Below are 22,500 nucleotides of genomic sequence, written 5' to 3'. Positions count from 1 at the left end.
AGTACAGTACAGTACAGTACAGTACAGTACAGTACAGTACAGTACAGTACAGTACAGTACAGTACAGTACAGTACAGTACAGTACAGTACAGTTATCCCATTCTGGGCGGGAACCCCTTTTGGTGTTTTAACTAAGCATTATGTTATACTTTAGCAAAAATCGTAAAAATGCGGCACAAATCTTTGAATATTATATTCTTTCAGAGCAAACGTTTTTTTAAATTTTGACGTCAGGCCTAAATGGGTTATTGTAAGTCGATCCGGATGAGCAGAGCGCACTGCTAACTGCCTAAATTGCAAATTGTATTTAGCACACAGTATAGTATGACCAGCTCATGTGTAATCTAATCTCTATCTCTCTCTCTCTCCCCCCTCCCCCCCCCACCAGACGGCGTCCACAGCATCTCGGCGCAGTGCGTGCTCCGCGTGCTCATCATCACGGAGGACATGCTGGGCAGCAGCGTGACGGTGCGCCTCCAGAACATGTCCCAGGAGCACTTCCTGTCGCCGCTGCTGGGCCACTTCCTGGAGGGCGTGTCGGCGGTGCTCTCGGTGCCCGTGGAGGACGTGTTTGTGTTCAACGTGCAGCCGGACTCGGACGCCTCGGCCGCGGCGGCGGCGGCCAAGAGGCGAGGAGGGGGAGGAGGAGGGGAAGGGGGAGGAGGAGGAGGAGGCATGGGCATCCTGAACGTCAGCTTCTCGGCGGCGCTCCCCGGGGGACAGTTCTTCCCCTCGGAGACCCTGGAGGAGCAGCTGTACCTCAACAGACCCAGGCTGACGGCGCTGGCTCAGATGGAGGTAGGACGTCACGTCGACTGGCTTTTAGCGTGTCACACACATCACGTCACGTCGCAGATTTGACAAAGTAAAAGGCCCTTTTCAGACTGACGCGCCTATTCATTAATTTTCAATGAGAGGCGTGCGTTTACTTTGGACGCGCAGATACATTGACGGGCGATCATGCAAGCGTTATTTTCACGGGCGCGGTCCCGTGTGTGTGTTTTTTTTTCCGCTACGTTGTCCCGTGCCCCTCATGAGACACACATCACTGATCCACGCCTGCGTCACTCACTGCACCGACCTGAAAGGGTGTTAAAAGAGTGGGTGAAATGTGTTTTTGTGCATAGTTCCCATCGTAAGGTTTTCCATTGAAAAGAAAGGGAGGACTAAGAAAAAGGGGTTGGGGGTAAAGGAGATAACGAAAAGATGGAAAAAAATAATAAACAATCTACATATTTGACACACCGAGATGAGGTATGAATGTGCGTGAGCATACAGCAGCACGTGTATACTGTGCACGTGTGTACTATACACTCAGGGGCGTTAGTGAAGGTGCTAGAATAAAAAAGATGAACACAAGTCAGTGCGTCGTGGTGCGTGGGATTAACGTGCAAAGTGTCAGTCACCGCATCATCCACATAAAAAGGCTGACAATGGTATCTAATCAGGTCCATGAGGTAGAGCAAAGAAAAAGGTCACGTCCCTTGTCCCTGGTACAGTGTGTAGATGAACACACACACACACACACACACACACACACACACACACACACACACACACACACACACACACACACACACACACACACACCCCAGAGATATAGAACAATAACATATGGAGAGAGACGAATAATCTGTACAGTAGTGCCTAGGGTATATGCAATGCATGCATTGACATATGGCATTATGTAACGATACACGGATCTTATGTAGTACACACCCCTGGCTCAGATGTGGGTGTAGGACTGTGTAGAGCTGTGTGCTTACCAAAACCTTTTCATGTCAAGGACCCCCAAATTGACACTAATTAGCCTGAGGACCCCCCCCCCCCATTTTAAAAGATATGCCAGGAAGGAACCCCCTGACAGACAGACAGACAGACAGTGTAGGAGACAGACAGTATGGCTGTGCAGGAGAGACAACGACACACACCTGACCTATTTCCTGCACTATCAGAGTTAAATAATCAGAGAGCGTGCGTGCGTGCGTGCGTGCGTGCGTGCGTGCGTGCGTGCGTGCGTGCGTGCGTGCATTCTATGTAGATTTTCCCATTCCGCCTCAGTCACCACTTATCTTTACTAGTCATTGAAATATAAATGTGTCATAATGTCACCAGAGGGGAACATTAGTGTCTGTCTGCCCACATGATTCATTCTGTCTGTCTGTCTGTCTGTCTGTCTGTCTGTCTGTCTGTCTGTCTGTCTGTCTGTCTGTCTGTCTGTCTGTCTGTCTGTCTGTCTGTCTGTCTGTCTGTCTGTCTGTCTGTCTGTCTGTCTGTCTGTCTGTCTGTCTGTCTGTCTGTCTGTCTGTCTGTCTGTCTGTCTGTCTGTCTGTCTGTCTGTCTGTCTGTCTGTCTGTCTGTCTGTCTGTCTGTCTCTCTGTCTGTCTGTCTGTCTGTCTGTCTGTCTGTCTGTCTGTCTCGCGTCTTCTTTTCTCTTCCCTGAAGCATTTTTGTGTTTAAATGGAGACTAAATGTGTTGACATGCACATAATTACAATTTCTTATTTTTTGCCATCTGTCTTTGTCTGTCTGGAGTCTACACCCCCCCCCCCCCCCCCCTTTCATTTATGTCACTCTTTTAATTTTCTCTCTTTTCTTTTTCTTTTTCATTACTGTCTTTGTCTCCTCTGTTTCTTTAAATGTCTCTCGTGGTGCAAAAGCCGCATTTGTACATGGGTTCAAAAACGCACATTACAAAAGCTCAAATTGAATGATCTTTGTCCCTCTCTGACAACGATGGTGTTTGATAATGAAATAATTGTCTTCGCCAGGTCGAAGGCGTGGCCGAGACAATTTTTTTGGCCCCTGTCTGTGCGTACGTGCGTGCGTGCGTGTGCGTGTGCACTCCCTTTGGGCAGAACAGAACCTCTGCCCCAAATGTTTAACATTGGTCCGTTATAAGCGCCACCAGGAGGCCGATTATTCCTACAGATTTGGCCCAAACATCTCGCAAATTGGTACACATTATCTCTATAGTCATGTGATCAAGGCGGATCTGTCATATTCCATCCTAATTGGCTAAGATTGGCATCTAATGTTTTCAGGAGTGGTTTGTTTTGAACAAAATTGCCTCAAATCATGAACTGATTTCCAGGCAAGGCACCAGGAGGCAGATTGCTAAAATAGCTAAAATATGACATAATGCTTTAACCCATTTTGGGCGGGAACCCCTTTTGGTGTTAGCATTATGTTATGCTTTAGCTATTGAAAAATAGCAGATCTACGTAGCTCGTAGCGCGCGAGCTTGTAGGTCTGCTATTTTTGAAAAATCGAAGAATGACTGACAACAGCTTTTTCAGAAAACTGTCATTTTCAAACAGACATTTTTAGAATCTGATCTCAGGTCAAAATGCTTTAAAACACCAAAAGGGGTTCCTTTGAGAGAGGTGATGGGGTGGGAAGACGGGGAAACAACAGAATTGTATTTCCGTACTATAAAACCTAGACGTATACAAACTGTTCTACGTCACCCCACCCAGGTGCTGCCGTTCGACGACAACGTGTGCCTGCGCGAGCCCTGCCAGAACTACATGAAGTGCATCTCGGTGCTGCGCTTCAACAGCTCGGCGCCGTTCATCTCCTCGCCGTCCATCCTGTTCCGGCCCATCCACCCCATCGCCGGCCTGCGCTGCCGCTGCCCGCCGGGCTTCACCGGGGACTACTGCGAGACGGAGATCAACCTGTGCTACTCCAACCCCTGTCTGAACGCCGGCGTCTGCACGCGCCGGGAGGGCGGCTACACGTGTGTCTGCAGGGAGGATTACACAGGTGAGATGGACGGAGGAGGAGGTGTTGTGGTGTTTGGGGAGGAAAGGAATGTGTTGTTCGAGGTAGTGGAGTGTGTTTTACAGCGTTTTACGGCGTGTGTGTGTGTGTGTGTGTGTGTGTGTGCGTGTGCGTGTGCGTGTGCGTGTGTGTGTGTGCGTGTGCGTGTGTGTGTGTGTTCAATGAACATTTAATGACATCTTGAGAGTATCAGATACAGTATTCTTGCTTTGGAAAGGACCTTTTTGAGTTTAGGATAAGGTATGTGCGGCATGCGTGTGGGTGTGCTTGTGTGTGTGCGTGCGTGTGCGTGTCCGTGTGCGTGTGTGCGTGTGCGTGTGCGTGTGCGTGTGCGCGTGTGCGTGTGCGTGTGCGTGTGCGTGTGTGTGTGTGTGTGTGTATGCGAGCGCACATGCTTGCAGAGGAGCACCTGCAGAGTACAAAAAAAGCTTGCTCTCCTGCTGCCTAATGCTAACCAACAGTGTTGTGATCCCGCCACTGTTTCTGGAGTCTGACACGCCTCACGCTGTGCGGAACACAGTGTGACGTTTTGCATTGTCTCTTCGCAGCTGGCCATCTAAGAGCACTGGAGGTAGATACTGTAGAGTGTAGAGCACTGTCAAGGACCCCCCCCCCAAATTGACACTAATTAGCCCGCGGACCCCCATTTGAAAAGATATGCCAGGGACCCCCATATAATAAGAGATGATCCTTACGGCTCTAGCAGTGATTCTCAACCCGTTTAATTTCAAGGACCTCCAGTTTGACATGCATATTAGTCTATACGGACCCCCCATTTAATGGCATTTCTATCTCTGGGACCCCAAATTCGTATTGTACAATCAATGTTAATTTAACTCTGAGAGTGTACAAATGCACCCGTTATAGGGTCCGTTTGGTGATCTCTGAATAACAAAGAAAAAGACCCCGCCACACTGTAACTTAACCCATTTTGGGCGGGAACCCCTTTTGGTGTTAGCATTATGTTATGTTTTAGCTATTGAAAAATAGCAGATCTACAAGCTCATAGCGCGCCACCGAGTGGCGCGCTACGAGCTTGTAGGTCTGCTATTTTTTGAAAAATCGAAGAACGACTAACAGAAAACTGTCTCTGGTCAAATGGGTTAAGGGTTCTTTTCCTTTGCCGGAACTTGCAAAGAAATGTTGCTCTTATTGAGAGCAAAGAGCAACATTTCCTGACTGTGCAGGTCATGTTCTTTGTCATTCAGAGATCCCCTATTTGTAGTATTTGCACTTTGTCCCACACGCACCGGCACCCGTCACCAGCCTTTAGAGGTGTGCATCTGCCCTTTTCTAAAACGTTCAGACATTTCACAGAAAGGCATGAACTCCTCTCCTGTCTCCTCTCCTCAATCCACCATTCTTTCACCTCTATCTCTATCACTTCTTTTCTCCTCCTTTCTCTCTCTCTTGCTTTCCTTGCTCTGTTTGTTCCCCCCCCCCCCCCCCCCCCCCACACACACACACACACACACACACACATTCACGTTTACACATTTTATATCATCATACAGTTGGGTGCCACCGATATTGTCCCTTATCATTTGACCCATTTAGGCCTGACCTCAACATTTTAAAAAATCCTTCTAAATCCTCCAGTTTTCTGAAATAAATATTTTCACGATTTTTCAAAAATAGCAGACCTACAAGCTCGTAGCGCGCCACTCGGTGGCGCGCTATGAGCTTGTAGATCTGCTATTTTTCAATAGCTAAATTATAACATAATGTTTAAAACACCAAAAGGGGTTCCCGCCCAAAATGGGTTAACTGTCCTTTTGCGCAGATCACGCAAACCTCAGCAAAAAGAAAAGGACAATATCGATGGCCTCCAACTGTATATCTACATACAGGTATATCTACGCCAGCCGCCTGGGCCATCAAGGCTCCAAATTAACATATTGTTTTGGTGGAACCAGTTCTCCCAACTGAAAAAGCTATAGTAGCAACAACAATATGTATAAATGTCATTTTTATGTTTTATTGGAAATATTGACAATATAACAGTATGTTTTACAAGTAAAAAAAAAGGGTAAGGGTTTGGGGAAGGGTGTCAGCGTTGCTGGTTCAAACTCAACCCGTGCCTCCTCCTGACATGCTTTGGTCCGACGTGCGTTTCTGGTTTCTGGTTGAAGGACTTCAGTGAAACACTGCCGCCTGCCGCGGGCGTTGTCGGGCAATTGGCGGAGACTCCATGGCTGATGCCGCTGGCGGAAAATGCACTCGCTCTCCCTCCACACAAGGCATGTTTATTTTTCCAGGTGGCATGCATGGGGCAAGAGGAGTGCTCATTTTCGGTTCAATCGGTTTCCCCGTTTTGGTAGCACCAGAAGAATTTATGATTATTTTGCATAAATATTCTCAATTTTGATGTTGCACAGATTACATTTCAGGAGCATATTAATGTATGCGGCTAAATTTTTGAGCACTGTGTATATTTCTTCCTTCTTTCTCTATTACTCTCATACTGTATATCACTCACTTATATCTTCTTTTTCTCTCTTTTCTCACCCTCTCTGTCTTCTCTCTTGTTTTACCCCATGGGGCATTGCTTTGTTTGTTCTAGGCAGTGGTTGATAGAGGCCAATGCAGGGCAGACGTTAGGAGAGTGTAGCATGTGTGTGTGTGTGTGTGTGTGTGTGTGTGTATGTACAGTACTGTAGGCCGGGTGTACGTATGTTGTGTTCCTGTTCCCTTTCATTCTGGATCAAAACGGGGGCTGGAGGTGAGACGAGACCCCCAGAGCGCCCTACAAACCCCCCCCCCACAGAGCGTGAGAGAAGGAGAGACAGAGGAAGAGGCATGGTCTATGAAAAAGAGGGACAACAGAATATGCAATGCAAGACAAAGAACCCGAGAGGAGACGAAAGAGAGAAAGGTGGTAGAGTTTGACCGAGAGAGAGACCATACGGGGAGAATGACAGACGGAGAGAGTGAGGAAAGAAAGGCAGAAGAACAAGGGAGAAAATGGGAAGAGAATAAGAGATGGTAATAGAAAGGAACTTAAAGCAGTATTTTTGGATGTTGACTGGAAGAAAGATGAGAAATTAAAGACAAACACTGGGGACAAATAAGGGTGTAAGGCGAGAGAGAGAGATAGAGAGAGAGAACATATGATAATGGAGGAGGGATGGAGAAAATAAAGAGAGAGGGAGGAGATGGAGAGACAGCACAACTGATAGGGAGGGAACCTGGGAGACATGGAGGAGGTTGGTTGATCCAGGGAAAGTTTTGGGGGGGTTTTTTACTTTGCGTCTGTGTGTGTCTGCGTGGGCGGCTGGTGCAGCGGTATTGCTTCAATGCTGCAGGCGGTCAATAGGAAGGAAGACAAGAAAAAAGGGAATGGGAGAGAGAGAGAGAGAGAGAGAGAGAGAGAGAGAGAGAGAGAGAGACCAAACAAAACCAACGCTGGATTGATTCTGCAACACAGAGAAATCTCCAGACATCCTCCAACCCTCGTTTCTCTCCCCTCTCTCCCACTCCCCCAGTCCTTTCTTTTTCCCCTCCATTGCTCCAACCCTCCGAGCTAATACCCTTCATCCCCTTCCCCTGAAATCTCATCTGTGTGGTTGGAATTGATGTGGGCTTTTTTGTGTGTGTGTGTGTGTGTGTGTGTGTGTGTGTGTGTGTGTGTGTGTGTCTAAAACGGCATTGATTGCTTTCGTAGACGAGGGTTAAGACACGGGTTCTGTCCTCATTGAGACGGCAGAGAGGAATGTTGACAGAGAGATAGACGGCATAGATGAGGTACGGGGTTGAATGCTCCGGAGATATTCAACCCCGGGACAGCAGCTGTGTGATGTGTGTGTGTGTGGGTGAAGGTCTTATCATCATCATCCTCAGGCTGGGAACATTTCCTCTCTCCGTGGCATTTCATCTGGGGGTTTGTGATAGATGTCAAGTCGGTGGGTTTGGGCCACAAAAGAGACTCTTTTGTTGGTTTTAACCGGACTTTCTATATAATTAAAGTGCAGATTTATTCTGTTTCTTACCAAGACCTTTGTAGTGTGTTGTGTATATTCCTTTATTTTGATCATTTAACAGGTTGACTGCGGACCATTCACGGCCGTCTTTCAGGCTTGAGTTGCTTGTCATGAAAGTCCACTTTAAAACGGTGTAAACGCTTGTTGTAGTGTTGAAGAGTATTCCAGAGTGCCGACCACAACAACAGAACGGAGCACCGTTCCACCCCCTCCTCCATTGTAAACAATAGGGACTCAATTTCCCATAACCCTTTGGAAAACGCGTCTCATATCCCGCATTCTGTCCGGTGGATTTCCCGTGTGACTTAAAACTGATTAAAAACGTGGATTAAACAATGGAAACACAACTCGGGCAACTCGCGAACCGCAGGGGAAGTGTTCTACAATTAATTAACTCGAGCAACTCGTGTTAAAAGGAAGTGACACACTGACAGTGGGCAGAGAGAGACTATAGCCTAGACTGAGACAGACAGAGCAGCCTCTTTGTTATTTTCGGCACCCTCCCGACCCAGTTTTAGCCTGTATTAAGATGGCAATAAAACCTGGTTCTCTGGTTAAAAGGTCAATCCGTTTCCTCCCTTATTTTCTAAGTTATAGTGAGTCCGCTTGAGGGACCGAAAACGCTACATTGGATTAATATTGGATTAATATAATTCATATAATAATAATAATAATAATATAATGAATTAATACATTGGATTAATATAATGTAATAATGTAATGTTAGTATTTCTTGTCTTTTTTCTTTTCTTTTCTTTTTTTTTTCCCCCACGATTTTGTAACCCATTTTTCACCCCTGTGTCAATTATCTAATGTGATCCTGGGCTCTACACACCCTCCGTCAACCTAGTCCCCATATATGGGGGACATGGGGAGAGCAACGGACTTGTCTTTTTAATCAGCTATAAAAAAAACAACTAAGCCTGGTCTCCCTGGAGGGTCACATGAGACAACAATGGTCTCAGGTAGGGTGTTTTCCAGAAGGCCCTGCATTCAGGGCCGCTTTAAGGGTAGGCAGAGTTTATTTTTATTTTTATTAAGAAACAATAATCGCATCGCAGCCCGTTCCTTCGCAGTTGCTGCGGTCGGCTTGGAGCCGCCCCCCAGGGGGGCCTCCGACGGCCGCGCGTCGCCTCCTCCTCCCAAACGGCGTCACTTATTCGTCCTCCCGTTAAGCAACGCCCGGCCGTCCGGTCGTGGGGCCCACTATTGTCCCCCTTTGCGCTGCGCAGTGCCGTGCTAGCTTGCGCTGCAGAATTAGAGCAGATCTACAAGCTCACAATGCGTTGTGAGCTTGTAGATCGGCCGCGCCAGCGCGCAACGCAGTCGAATTATACACCCAATGGAAACGAAACAAAAACAAGTTGAACACATGTAGCCAGGCTAGTTGAGTGCACAAACGCTCCCGCTCACAAACAAAACGACTCGTCACTCGAGTGAAGTGAAAAGGTATGCTGTCATGTATGTGTGTGGACAAAAAAGGTTTTATTTCAAATAATTAGTCGCGCATGGTCATGGACCGACGACCTCTCTCTCTCTCTCTCTCTCTCTCTCTCTCTTTCAGTCTCTCTGTCAGTCCAGTCAGTCAGTGTCATGATTTCACCATTTTCTAATTGAATTTTGATCACAAACTGTCTGCAGGCAATCAAGCAAATGTGATACTTAATATTTATAACAAATGGGAAAGTGAAGGCAAAAGTAAGTATTAATTAATTAATTAATTCAATTAATTAACGCGCGCGCACATTGTTCCCCCCGACATATCGCACGGGGCCTCGCATTTCTCCCAGACGCCTGTGCCTGCATTGCATTCCAAATATCAGTCAGGTCTTCTTCTAGTATTACTGTGAGGTATATTGAGTGTTTTACAGACACCGGTGGTGTCAGACTGCACTAAATCCATGTCTGTGCAGTGAAGTCAGCCCCATGCAGCTTAGTGAGAGGCAATAAAAAAACAATATGACATTGACACCGCACCGTGCAGGATGAAAGGAGGAAGACCGCTCCTAGACCAGTGAAATACAACTCTACCTCCACCAAGATATACAGGCTAGCCCATTTTGGGCGGGAACCAGGGCCGGATTTAGCCAGCCCCACTCAGGTGGGCAGACAGAATTGTAAGGGGGGGCGACTCCGCCGGCGCGGGTGGGGTGTCAAACCCACATTGGGTGGGCAGGACGCACGTTTGGGTGCCCCACCCCTGCCCCCCCCCCCCCCCCCCCCTAGAACCGGCCCTGGCGGGAACCCGTTTTGGTGTTAGCATTATGCTATGCTTTAGCTATTGAAAAATAGCAGACCTACAAGCTCGTAGCGCGCCACCGAGTGGCGCGCTACGAGCTTGTAGGTCTGCTATTTTTGAAAAATCGAAGAACGACTGACATAGAAACATAGCTTTTTCAGAAAACTGTCAGGATGTAGAAGACATTTTTAGAATCTGATCTCAGGTCAAAATGGGCTGGAACAGGAGACACGTCAGCAGGGGCTTTTGCTGTATTGTTGGCTACATATATAGGCTAATAACATGTACTGTACACCAGGGGTTCTCAACCCGTGGGTCGCGACCCCTCGGGGGGTCGCCAAATTATTTTAGGGGGTCCCCAAATTATTTCCAAAAAAAAAAAAAAAAGATTTTTTTTCACGATTTTTCAAAAATAGCAGACCTACAAGCTCGTAGCGCGCCACTCGGTGGCGCGCTATGAGCTTGTAGATCTGCTATTTTTCAATAGCTAAATTATAACAATGCTTAAAACACCAAAAGGGGTTCCCGCCCAAAATGGTTTAAGGTTATTGTAGCAGTCAATTTATATTGGGGGTCGGGAGGGGGCGGGGCGGGGGTCCCGAGACATTGCCAAAGCATTTCCGGGGGTCCCCGGCCAAAAACGTTGAGAACCCCTGCTGTACACAGTACATGGAAAAACTCTGTGGATGCCCAAAAAGAACCATACCGAGAATACGCTCATAGTATACTTCAGTGGTTCCCAAACCTTTTCATGTCAAGGACCCCCAAATTGACACTAATGACCCCCATTTGAAAAGATATGACAGGGACCCCCCATAAGAGAAGATTTTGACGGCTCTAGCAGTGATTCTCAACCCGGTTAATTTCAAGGACCTCCCAGTTTGACATGCATTAGTCTACGGACCCCCCATTTAATGGCATTTCTATCTCTGGGACCCCCAATTTATATTGCAAAATCAAACTTAATTGAACTCTGAGTGTGTACAAATGGAACCAAATGGACCCGTTTGGTTCCTAATCTATCCTTCAGCTGCAGGGGACCTCATGGAACTCTCTTGGGAACCACTGGTGTACTTGACATTTCTGCATGGCTATTTTCAGAAGCTTCACACTTTTCTTCATGCGTGTGTGTGTTGTTTGTTTTTGCTTTGTCTCTTGTTATTTGTTACTCTGTTTGTGTCTCTCCATTTCTATCTGAATGATGACATCAATTAATTACCAGCTGCTGCCTTATATCCCATGGCTGAGAGGTCGGCTAGAGGCAAAAAGTGTGTGGTTGCCTAGAGACGAGGCAGCCAATCAGGACAATAGGTCAGTATAGCCAGTGAGAAACATAGGTCTCAACTACAGCAAGTGGGCGTGAAAGCGCCGCAGAGAGAACATTGACCAGCTGTGCTTACACAGCAGCTGGTAAAAAAGAAGCTTGACACTTGAGACAGTTTAAAGCGCTGTTTTTTTTGGTTTGTTTTTTAAGTCTAGCTGAAAAGAGTCCCTGAAGAAAATATTTATTTATGAACTAAATGCAAACATCCAAAAACCATGCAATGATGTTTAACCAAAAACACTCAATTATTCAGGTACGTTTGGTAACAATTTAATGACTTTGCAAACAAATGTAGTTTTGTAGTTTTTTTTAAAAATAAAGCCATTAACAGAAAATAATTCTGTTTATTTACCATGATATGGCCGGAGCTGTTAATAGACGTTGCAGACAAGCATTGCCGTGGTGTGAGTGGTTACATAGCTAAGCTGTCAGCCGTGTGAAAGATGTGCAATGTGAATAAAAGAAGCCAGTTCATTGACATGAAAAATCGTGAAAATGTGGCGCAAATCTTTGAATATATATTCAAAACTTTTTTAACTCAAATCTTTGCTTCTGGGGGGGGGGGTCCATGGAACAACATATTTTCAGATGGGGGGTCCTTGACATGAATATGTTTGAGAACCACTGACATAGAGACATGTGTTTTTCAGAAAACTGTCAGGATTTAGAAGGCATTTGTAGAATCGTCCTCAGGTCTAAATGGGTTTATAATACCTAATTTCATTACAGACTCGGGTGAAGTGTGAGATAGACACATTATGCAGGTTATCGGAAGTAACATAATGCACTGTATAGCGGATATGCTGCAGAGAAAATAAAATAGAGGAATGCAGAGACAGAGAGATTGAACTTAAATTAGATTGGAGCGGATGAAATGGGAAGTGGTAGAAGGAATCATGGGAGACAGAGAACGAGAGAGAGGTTTCGATTCCTAAGCAGCTTGAAAACAATTCATGTGGGTAAAGACGTCAATCTCTAAACTAGTCCAAATCCATCCAAATTGAGACCCCCCCCCCCACCCTCCCTTACCAATAATCACCTATTGTGGTGTTAGAATGTTTCACAAAGCATTCCACATCCTTTTCAAGATTTTGGGGAAAATGACAGATCTATAAACTCTCAATGCGTCGTTTTCAAATATAGCTGATGTATACTGTATAGGTTTAAAGTGGTTGATGCTACAGTGTATTAATAGAGGTCAAAGTGTTAAATAATTTAGCCGGGGGGGCCCCCAGAACACCCTGGGCCCCCAGAACCCCCTGGGCCCCAGAACCCCCTCCAAGGACACCTTGGGTGTCTCCGGACCCCACTTGGACCACTGCTCTAATTACCTCACTGAGACACATGATGAACAGCAACCTAAACGGAATATTTGAAGTGTGACAGGGAAGAGCGAAAAGGAGGGTTGAAGGAAAGACTAAACTAGAAAAAGTGCCCCTCGGGGGACACAGGTCTCCACCAGGGCAGGTCAGGTTGTGGCCTCCTGGTGGCGCTATAATAGGCCAATGTGAAAAGGGTGCCATTTCTTCTTACGCCTTGGATGGCAATTGGATGTTCTGAGGCATTTTGTTCCAAAAATGTGCTTTGCAAAAATCCACCTGTTGGTGGCGCTATAACAGGCCAATGTGAAAAGGGTGGGATATATTCCTCAGCCTAGTAGGAAAGTCTGTGAAAGATTTCACGTAAATTGCAACACTGCGTTCATGATTTGAGACTTTTTGTTCAAAACCGGCCAATCCTGCAAACTTTGAAAGCCAATTAGGATGGAATCTGAAATATCGGACAGATCCGTCTTGAACACATGACTATAGAGATAGTGTGTAATGAATTGCGGTATTTTTGGACAGAATCTGGAGGAGTAATAACAATTTTTTTCCCCCCAAAAGTCGGCCTCCTGGTGGCAGAGGTTCATCGTTGGCATCCAGGGAGTGTGAGTGCAAAACTTGGCATCGACCGGGTTAACGGTGCCGGAGATTAACTGTACACAGACGGACGGACACACACACAGACAGACACACGGACACACGGACGTAGTGCAAAACATACTCTCTCCACCAAGAAAGAGAGAAGGAACTGCAGAGAGTAGAAGATAACCTGAGAAAGAGTGAAATGGAGATTAAATTGGTTTGTGGATGATAAGGACTGCATTTGGTGAAGAGAGAGACATGAATGATCAAGGTAGGATTGAGCTCACTTGTAGGAGTGATGAACAGATAAGAGTTACATCAAGAATTATCATATGAGAGACAGGCTTTGGTGAACAGAGATGTTCGTTCGTTCGCACGCACGCATGCACACAGACACACAGCGCACATGCACAGATATGTGCGCACACACACTCACACACGCAGAGACACGCACGCACACACACAGTAGCACACACATGCACAGATAGAGTGAGAAAGGTGGAAGGAAAATTGGTTTGCGGTGTGATAAAACAGAACAGAATATTTGAGAGTGAGAGAGAGAGAGAGAGAGAGAGAGAGAGAGAGAGAGAGAGAGAGAAAGTTGGGTAGTGTGGATGAGCTATGCAAAGAATAAAGAGAGAGAGAATGAGAGAGAGGTGAATAATGAATTACTTTACATCAGAGAGGCTGTGTGGATTATCTATCTATCTTTAGAACAAATGTTTTGTAAGTGACGATGGGTTGGGCAAGTTTTATCAAACGTCATAATGCAGCAGAGAAGAAGAGAGAGCAAAATATAACAAAATGTATTAAGAGAAAGAGAGTCAGAGAGAAAGGTTGGCGACTCAATTAAGATGGAGGACGATATGGTGAAATGATATGCACGGTATGTATGAGAAATGGGAAGAGAGAATCGCCACTGTCTCTGGTCCCATAGTCCAAGACGGTAACCATGCCACTGTCTCTGGTCCCATAGTCCAAGACGGTAACCATGCCACTGTCTCTGGTCCCATAGTCCAAGACGGTAACCATGCCACTGTCTCTGGTCCCATAGTCCAAGACGGTAACCATGCCACTGTCTCTGGTCCCATAGTCCAAGACGGTAACCATGCCACTGTCTCTGGTCCCATAGTCCAAGACGGTAACCATGCCACTGTCTCTGGTCCCATAGTCCAAGACGGTAACCATGCCACTGTCTCTGGTCCCATAGTCCAAGACGGTAACCATGCCACTGTCTCTGGTCCCATAGTCCAAGACGGTAACCATGCCACTGTCTCTGGTCCCATAGTCCAAGACGGTAACCACGCCACTGTCTCTGGTCCCATAGTCCAAGACGGTAACCACGCCACTGTCTCTGGTCCCATAGTCCAAGACGGTAACCACGCCACTGTCTCTGGTCCCATAGTCCAAGACGGTAACCACGCCACTGTCTCTGGTCCCATAGTCCAAGACGGTAACCACGCCACTGTCTCTGGTCCCATAGTCCAAGACGGTAACCACGCCACTGTCTCTGGTCCCATAGTCCAAGACGGTCACCATGCCACTGTCTCTGGTCCCATAGTCCAAGACGGTAACCACGCCACTGTCTCTGGTCCCATAGTCCAAGACGGTAACCGTGCCACTGTCTCTGGTCCCATAGTCCAAGACGGTAACCACGCCACTGTCTCTGGTCCCATAGTCCAAGACGGTAACCACGCCACTGTCTCTGGTCCCATAGTCCAAGACGGTCACCATGCCACTGTCTCTGGTCCCATAGTCCAAGACGGTCACCATGCCACTGTCTCTGGTCCCATAGTCCAAGACGGTAACCACGCCACTGTCTCTGGTCCCATAGTCCAAGACGGTAACCATGCCACTGTCTCTGGTCCCATAGTCCAAGACGGTAACCACGCCACTGTCTCTGGTCCCATAGTCCAAGACGGTAACCATGCCACTGTCTCTGGTCCCATAGTCCAAGACGGTAACCACGCCACTGTCTCTGGTCCCATAGTCCAAGACGGTAACCATGCCACTGTCTCTGGTCCCATAGTCCAAGACGGTAACCATGCCACTGTCTCTGGTCCCATAGTCCAAGACGGTAACCATGCCACTGTCTCTGGTCCCATAGTCCAAGACGGTAACCATGCCACTGTCTCTGGTCCCATAGTCCAAGACGGTAACCATGCCACTGTCTCTGGTCCCATAGTCCAAGACGGTAACCATGCCACTGTCTCTGGTCCCATAGTCCAAGACGGTAACCATGCCACTGTCTCTGGTCCCATAGTCCAAGACGGTAACCGTGCCACTGTCTCTGGTCCCATAGTCCAAGACGGTAACCATGCCACTGTCTCTGGTCCCATAGTCCAAGACGGTAACCATGCCACTGTCTCTGGTCCCATAGTCCAAGACGGTAACCATGCCACTGTCTCTGGTCCCATAGTCCAAGACGGTAACCATGCCACTGTCTCTGGTCCCATAGTCCAAGACGGTAACCATGCCACTGTCTCTGGTCCCATAGTCCAAGACGGTAACCATGCCACTGTCTCTGGTCCCATAGTCCAAGACGGTAACCACGCCACTGTCTCTGGTCCCATAGTCCAAGACGGTAACCACGCCACTGTCTCTGGTCCCATAGTCCAAGACGGTAACCATGCCACTGTCTCTGGTCCCATAGTCCAAGACGGTAACCATGCCATGTCTCTGGTCCCATAGTCCAAGACGGTAACCACGCCACTGTCTCTGGTCCCATAGTCCAAGATGGCCAGCCTATATGAAGGTGTCTCTATGTAATTACAGTATATGCCCAGTGTTTGTTTTGGCAGCACATTTTGGTTTTAGTCGTAGTCTCTTGAATAGTTTTCATTTAGTTTTAGTCACATTTTAGTCACCTGGAATGCTTTAGTGTTAGTCTGGTTTTAGTCGACTAAATATCATAAGATTTTTTAGCCGATCTACAAGCTGCGCTGCGCTCACATTGTGAGCTATTGTCAGCATGCAACCAAGTATAAATGACTTATAGTGGATCTCTTGTCCACTAGTCCCTTCCTAACATTTTAGTCTTGTTTCTATCTGTTGACAAAATTGTCAATACATTTAACTTAGTTTTAGTCATCATAGCTTAGTTTTCATTTAGTTTTCGTCAGCGGAAAAAGGTAGTCTACGACACATTTTTTGTCTTAGTTTTAGTCGCCGAAAACAACACAGGTGGTAATTACAGTATATATGTTTGGCATTTTGCTCAGGCCACACTTGAGAGTTGCGGCACATTGGTTTCAGTAGGGGAAGAAAGTGAGTGAGGACGAGGAAGCACAAAGAAAGACTGAGGCAAATAACGGAGGGAGTAAATTGATTTGGGAAAAGTAGGAAAAATGTGAGAAACTCTGTGAAAGGGGTTTTTGGGCGGGAGAGAGCAGACGAGTTGGGGAGAAAAAGTGATGGAGAAAGTGAATTATTTTAGAGGGAGATAAATGGAGGAATGCAGTGAGAGCAGAAACATGGGTTCTGAAAAACCCATGTTTCTATATCAGTGGTTCTCAAAACATTTTCATGTCAAGGACCCCCAAAAATATGTAATTGGCCACTGACCCCTATCTGAACATATGTTGTTCCAGGGACCCCCCAGACGACGTTGTCAGAATCAGAGACGGTATAGAAGGAAGGATGAATATACATATAATATATAATGGTGCACGAACGGCGTTGACAGCCAACTTAGATTTCGTTTTAGTCATAGTCTTTTGAATAAAAATTCTGGCATATTTGAGTAATCTGAAATGTTTTAGTTAGTTAGTCTAGTTTTAGTCAAAGTCTTATGTCGGCGTAATGGCTGAAAGTAGGTAGTCGTCGTAGTTTTAGTCTACGAAATCAACACCGGAGGTGCACAATGAAATCCTCACGGTCTGTCTCTGTCTCCATCTATCTGTTTCTCTCTCCGTTTCTCCATTCCCTCTGGCCACAGTCTATTAGTCACTCACCATTACTTGCACCTCTGTTTCCTTGTTAGTGCTGCCAGCCTTTCCATCTCACCTCATTCCCCCCTCAACCAATCGGATCCAGACACCTCTGTGGTCCACACAGACCTGCGATCATTGTTGCATCATCAACTCTTCTCTGCATTTAACCCATTTAGGCCTGACATCGAAGTTAAAAAAAAGGTCTTCTAAATCCTGAGAGTTTTCTGAAAAACCTATGTGTCTATATCAGTGGTGCTCAATATTTAATTTCAAGGACATGAAATTATATGTAATATGCCGCCAACTCCCATCTGAAAATATGTTGTTCCAGTGACCTCCCCAGAAGCAAAGATTTGAGTTAAAAACGTTGGCTCTGAAAGAATATATATTAAAATATTTGCGCTACATTTTCACGATTAATCAAAAATAGCAGACCTACAAGCTCGTAGCGCGCTACGAGCTTGTAGATCTGCTATTTTTCAATAGCTAAAGCATAACATAATGCTTCCAACACTAAAAGGGGTTCTCGCCCAAAATGGTTTAAACCAGCTCACCCCTTCAGGTTCTCTGCCAGTTCCTAGATGCGGTTAGCGTGTGTGTGTTCACGTCTTTGTTTGCTGTAGTGACCTCCCCAGAAGCAAAGATTTGAGTTAAAAACGTTGGCTCTGAAAGAATATATATTAAAATATTTGCGCTACATTTTCACGATTAATCAAAAATAGCAGACCTACAAGCTCGTAGCGCGCTACGAGCTTGTAGATCTGCTATTTTTCAATAGCTAAAGCATAACATAATGCTTCCAACACTAAAAGGGGTTCTCGCCCAAAATGGTTTAAACCAGCTCACCCCTTCAGGTTCTCTGCCAGTTCCTAGATGCGGTTAGCGTGTGTGTGTTCACGTCTTTGTTTGCTGTAGCATTCTGTGTTTGCTTGGCTCACTTCTTGTAAACCGACCGTTGAGCCGATTCTACTCTGTGGCTCTGAGACATGGACACTTTCAAAGAAATTAGAGAAACGGTTGGATGGCACTTACACCCGCCTTCTAATGAGAGCGCAAAATTTGTCTTGGAAGAGCCACACCATCGACTGATCTAATATACGGCAACCTTCCCCGTGTTTCTTCACTGACAGTGAGGTTATATCTTCTCTTCTTCTCTGGAATCCTGGCCTCAAATCAGACCAGAGGTAGAAAACTGTCGTTCCCTGATGTCATCGCTATAGGGACACATGCATCAGTAAGCAGGAACTGGGGGTGGCAATGAAGGACCGGAAAGTCTGACGTGGCATTGTGAGAATCCATGATCTCGACCGCGGTCGAAAAATGATGATGACGAAACCTCTGTGCTTTTGTTTAGTGCATCATTCTGGACTTAACCTGCCTGGTTTTGTTGTGCAATAATGCATTGCATTTTTATAGCGCTTTTCCAAGTGCTCAAAGCGCTTTACAATGGTTCATTCATTCATACATTGGGAGGTGAAGCGGCGAACAGTCGACGCCAGCGCCCTCACTTCCCACATTCACACACACACCAACGGTGGCGAGCTCACACCGACCGACTCATTGGAGGCAATGTGGGGTTCAGTGTCTTGCCCAAAGACACTTCGACATGTGGACATGGAGGAGCCGGGATTCGAACCGCCGACCCAGGGATCATTGTGAAGCCGCAGGGTCCTCTGACCCTGACTGACACTGTGCCATTGAATGAAACCGTGTTGATGCTATGTGAAGGAAAATAATAGAAAAATACTGTACATACTATAGCAAATGTGAACAGAAGAGCCGAGAGAGAAAGCAGTGAAAAGAAAGAAGAGACAGAACAGAGTTGGAACTTAGGAAGACTTGCGGAAAAAGAAAGAGGAATTGAGAGTTATACTGTATATAGTTGGCCCTCTGGGGTATGAACCGTGTGTGTGTGTGTGTGTGCGTGTGTGTGTGCGTGCGTGGCTGTGTGTGTGCGTGTGGCTGTGTGCGTGTGCAGGGTGGGTTTGGTTGGGTGGTGGTAGGGGGGCGAAGAGGATGCCAGAGGGGTGCTTGAGAGGAACACGGTGGCTTTGATGAATAAAACATGGCTCGGAATGAAGGGGTGCAGAGAATGCATTAACCCATTTTGGGCGGGAACCTCCTTTTGGTGTTTTAAACATTATGTTATAATTTAGCTGTTGAAAAATAGCAGATCTACAAGCTCATAGCGCGCCACCGAGTGGCGCGCTACGAGCTTGTAGGTCTGCTATTTTTGAAAAATTGTGAAAATGCATGGTGCAAAATTTGAATATCTATATTTGTAACGTTTTTAACTCAAATCTTTGCTCATGGGGAGGTCCCTGAAACAACATATTTTCAGATGGGGGGGACATCTAGAAGACATTTGTAGAATCGTCCTCAGGTCTAAATGGCTTAACGCCACAGAGAAAAAGAAGAATAGAGAGGGGGGGAGGGGGGGGAGAACAACAAGATGAAGGGAGGAGGAAGAGAGAGGGGTGGAAGAATGGAGTGGTTATTTTACGCCGTGGATGGAAAGAGGAATGGAGGGATAGATGAGGGGGGGGGGGGGGGGGGAGAGAAGGAAGGAAGGAAGGAGACGAGAGGAAGAATAGATTGCGGCGACTAGAAGGGAAGGAGAGAAGTGCTGTTATTTTAGAATATAGACGTGGAAGGCAAGACGCGCCAGGACAGAAGTGTACTCTCTCTGTGTGTGTGTGTGTGTGTGTGTGTGTGTGTGTGTGTGTGTGTGTGTGTGTGTGTGTGTGTGTGTGTGTGTGTGTGTGTGTGTGTGCGTGTGTGCGTGCGCATGTTTGCATCTTTTTTATATGCTAGTGAATGCGGGAGTGTTCCGACTCGAGTGCACTTTAAAAGTCTTTGTGTGGGTTTGTGTATGCGAAATAATGTGCTGATAAGTCTGGGTGTGGTATGAATGCACTTTAGTGTGTGTGTGTGTGTGTGTGTGTGTGTGTGTGTGTGTGTGTGTGTGTGTGTGTGTGTGTGTGTGTGTGTGTGTGTGTGTGTGTGTGTGTGTGTGTGTGTGTGTGTGTGTGTGTGGTGTGCGTGCGTGCGTGCGTGCGTGCGTGCGTGCGTGCGTGCGTGCGTGCGTGCGTGCGTGCGTGCGTGCGTGCGTGCGTGCGTGCGTGCGTGCGTGCGTGCGTGCGTGCGTGCGTGCGTGCGTGCGTGAGTGGGCCAGCGCGCCCCAGCAAACTCAATCTCACAAATCCCCGTCCAGGGGAGCGTTTCAAATAGCAGCAAGTCATGAGTCAGTAATCAGCGCCATGCTTCTGTGTGTACTGACCAATGCCTGGGCTGGTCAGGAGGAGTCACGACTGGAAAGCGCTGTGCTTTATGACAGGCACAGTGGGCGGAAATTGGTGCTATACACAAATCGAAGCGGGATAATCTCCCTGCCTTTTTACCATCTCCTGCAGTCCAATCAGAGGTATATTCTCGCCATGAATCTTGCTCACAAGTTTACCCACTTAACCCATTCAGGCCTGACATCGAAATTTAAAAAAATGTCTTCTAAATTCTGACGGTTTTCTGAAATACCTCATGTTTCTGTATCGGTGGTGCTCAATATTTCATGTCAAGAACCCCAAACATTATATGTAATATGGCCTCCGCCCCCCCATCTGAAAATATGTTCTTCCAGGGACTCCCCAGATGCAAAGATTTGAGTTAAAATGTTCACTCTGTAAGTCTGTAATAATATATATTCAAAGATTTGAGGCACATTTTCACGATTTTTCAAAAATAGCAGACTTACAAGTTCATAGCGCGGCACTCGGTGCCGGTATAAGTATAAGTATAAGTTTTACTTGAGTCAAATACCGGTGGTCATGGTTGCGACATACCAAAGCCTACACGGGTTGTGCAGTTGACGCGCTGTGATTGGCCAGTCGCTGTGATTGACAGCCTAAACCTAACCCTAACCTCAGTAAACTTAACTTGCCCGGGGGCGTGGCTATAAGCACAACCCGTGTAGGGATTAGTATGTAGCGTCATGGTTGCTGACAGTGGCGCTGTCCTTGGTGCTGAAATGGTGAGTTACTGGGGTCAAATACCAGTGGTCGTGGTTGCTGACAGTGGCGCTGTCCTTGGTGCTGACATGGTGAGGTACTGGGGTCAAATACCAGTGGTCGTGGTTGCTGGCAGTGGTGCTGTCCTTGGTGCTGACATGGTGAGTTACTGGGGTCAAATACCAGTGGTCATGGTTGCTGCCAGTGGTGCTGTCCTTGGTGCTGACATGGTGAGTTACTGCAGTCAAATACCAGTGGTCATGGTTGCTGCCAGTGGTGCTGTCCTTGGTGCTGACATGCTGAGTTACTGGGGTCAAATACCAGTGGTCGTGGTTGCTGACAGTGGTGCTGTCCTTGGTGCTGACATGCTGAGTTACTGGGGTCAAATACCAGTGGTCGTGGTTGCTGACAGTGGTGCTGTCCTTGGTGCTGAAATGGTGAGTTACTGGGGTCAAATACCAGTGGGCATGGTTGCTGACAGTGGCGCTGTCCTTGGTGCTGACATGGTGAGTTACTGGGGTCAAATACCAGTGGTCGTGGTTGCTGACAGTGGCGCTGTCCTTGGTGCTGACATGCTGAGTTACTGGGGTCAAATACCAGTGGCCGTGGTTGCTGACAGTGGCGCTGTCCTTGGTGCTGACATAGTGAGTTACTGGGGTCAAATACCAGTGGTCCGTGGTTGCTGACAGTGGTGCTGTCCTTGGTGCTGACATGGTGAGTGTCTGTGTCGCCGATGCAGTCCGATGCAGTAATCACAGACAAGTGTTTCTGCGGAGTCTTCAGAAGGACAATTGCAGGTCCTGAGCAGTGCTCTGCAGGACCTGATAGATATAGATCAGATGGTCAGGTGACGAAACGTTTTAGTCATCATTGATAGCATAGTTTTCATTTACTTTCCGTTTAGTTTTTCGTCAGTGGAAAAAAGTTATAGTCGACGGACATTTTTCGCCTTAGTTTTTAGTGGAGGAAATCAACACTGCCTGACACCTATACCCTAGCCGTCCCCGGGGGGCCATGAGGCAATGCTTTCTGTACCCATAAGTATAACACATACATACATGTGGTAGATTATTACCCTGTATCGTCCATCATCCCATGAACTCAGTTTTATGTTCATGTTTGTAAGTGGTAAGTTTCTCCACCACCGCTGCAATGAATAGTGAAAAGGTTCAGGTCAAGGCAGCAATTAAGACATTTAGGCCTGACGTCGAAATTAAAAAAATGTCTTCTAAATCCTGACAGTTTTCTGAAATACCTCATGTTTCTGTATCAGTGGTGCTCAATATTTCATGTCAAGGACCCCAAAAATGGTATGTAATTGGCCACCG

The 22,500-nt window shown here is 46.8% G+C and overlaps 1 protein-coding gene across 1 annotated transcript in view; it reads left to right on the top strand.

Moving 5' to 3' along the window:
- celsr3 (cadherin, EGF LAG seven-pass G-type receptor 3) overlaps positions 1–22,500 on the top strand; it is a gene marked incomplete at its 5' end in the record, with an annotated part of 178,442 nt that overhangs the window by 35,386 nt on the left and 120,556 nt on the right. The window contains 3 exon segments of the mRNA XM_079516266.1: positions 312–345; positions 349–798; positions 3,480–3,768. Of these exon segments, the coding sequence (XP_079372392.1) occupies positions 312–345; positions 349–798; positions 3,480–3,768 (773 nt within the window).

The sequence above is a fragment of the Electrona antarctica genome, assembly GCF_951216825.1.
Source record: "Electrona antarctica genome assembly, chromosome: 2".
Taxonomy (NCBI): domain Eukaryota; kingdom Metazoa; phylum Chordata; class Actinopteri; order Myctophiformes; family Myctophidae; genus Electrona; species Electrona antarctica.
Note: the sequence above shows the minus strand (reverse complement) of the source record. Positions and strands in the feature narration are given on the sequence as shown.